The 774-nt window shown below is 49.6% G+C and overlaps 1 protein-coding gene across 1 annotated transcript in view; it reads right to left on the bottom strand.

The window, feature by feature from the left end:
- LOC105510971 (40S ribosomal protein S10-like) overlaps positions 1 to 507 on the bottom strand; it is a 699-nt gene extending 192 nt beyond the window's left edge. Inside the window, exon 1 of the mRNA XM_011940970.1 lies at positions 23 to 507. Within this exon, the coding sequence (XP_011796360.1) occupies positions 23 to 445 (423 nt within the window). The 5' untranslated portion in view covers positions 446 to 507. The remainder of the gene's footprint in view (positions 1 to 22) is intronic.
- Positions 508 to 774: the final 267 nt, after the last annotated feature.

Raw genomic sequence — 774 nt, 5'->3', positions numbered from 1 at the left:
CGGTTGCTGACCCAGCCCCAGCCTCGGCTTTCTTGTCGGCACCAGGTGGCACAGCACTCCGTCTGTAGGTATCTCTGTCAGCTTCCCCTCTTGTGAGTCTCACAGGTCGCTCCCCCTCCAGACCTTTAGGCCGAGGCCTGCCAGTCTCTGGACGGCTACGGCGTAGGGTGGCAGGCACAATCTCCGGTTGCAGAGGAAGGTAATCACAGAGATACTGGATACCCTCATTGGTAAGGTACCAGTAGAAATGTCTCCAGGCAAACTGTTCCTTCACGTAGCCTCGGGACTTGAGAGACTGCATGGCCTTCATGACATGAAGGTTGGGCACATTCTTGTCTGCCAGCTCCGGGTGCTTAGGCATGTGGACATCCTTCTTGGCCACCATGACTCCCTCCTTAAAAAGGAGTTCGTAAATGGCAATCCGATTCTTCTTAGGCATCAACATCTCGGCAGCTGCAGGGTCCGGAGCCGGGGCTGGAAAAGAAGGAGCATGCTCAGTGCTGCGTCTCTTCCGGGCTGGCCTCCTGTCTCTTTTAGGTACCTCAGTCAGTAACAGATTTGGTCTTTTACATAATCCTATAGTTCTCAGAGGTTTTGTTGATTCATTTTCATTCTTTTTTGTCTAATCTTGTTTTCCTGTCTTATTTCAGCAAGATAGTCTTCACACTCTGAAATTTTTTCCTCTGCTTGGTCTATTCAGTTATAGATACTTGTGGTTGCATTGTGAAGTTGTTGTTTTGTGTTTTTCAGCTCCGTCAGGCCATTTATGTTCCT

The sequence above is a fragment of the Colobus angolensis genome, unplaced genomic scaffold (genome assembly GCF_000951035.1).
Source record: "Colobus angolensis palliatus isolate OR3802 unplaced genomic scaffold, Cang.pa_1.0 Scaffold196, whole genome shotgun sequence".
Classification (NCBI taxonomy): domain Eukaryota; kingdom Metazoa; phylum Chordata; class Mammalia; order Primates; family Cercopithecidae; genus Colobus; species Colobus angolensis.
Note: the sequence above shows the minus strand (reverse complement) of the source record. Positions and strands in the feature narration are given on the sequence as shown.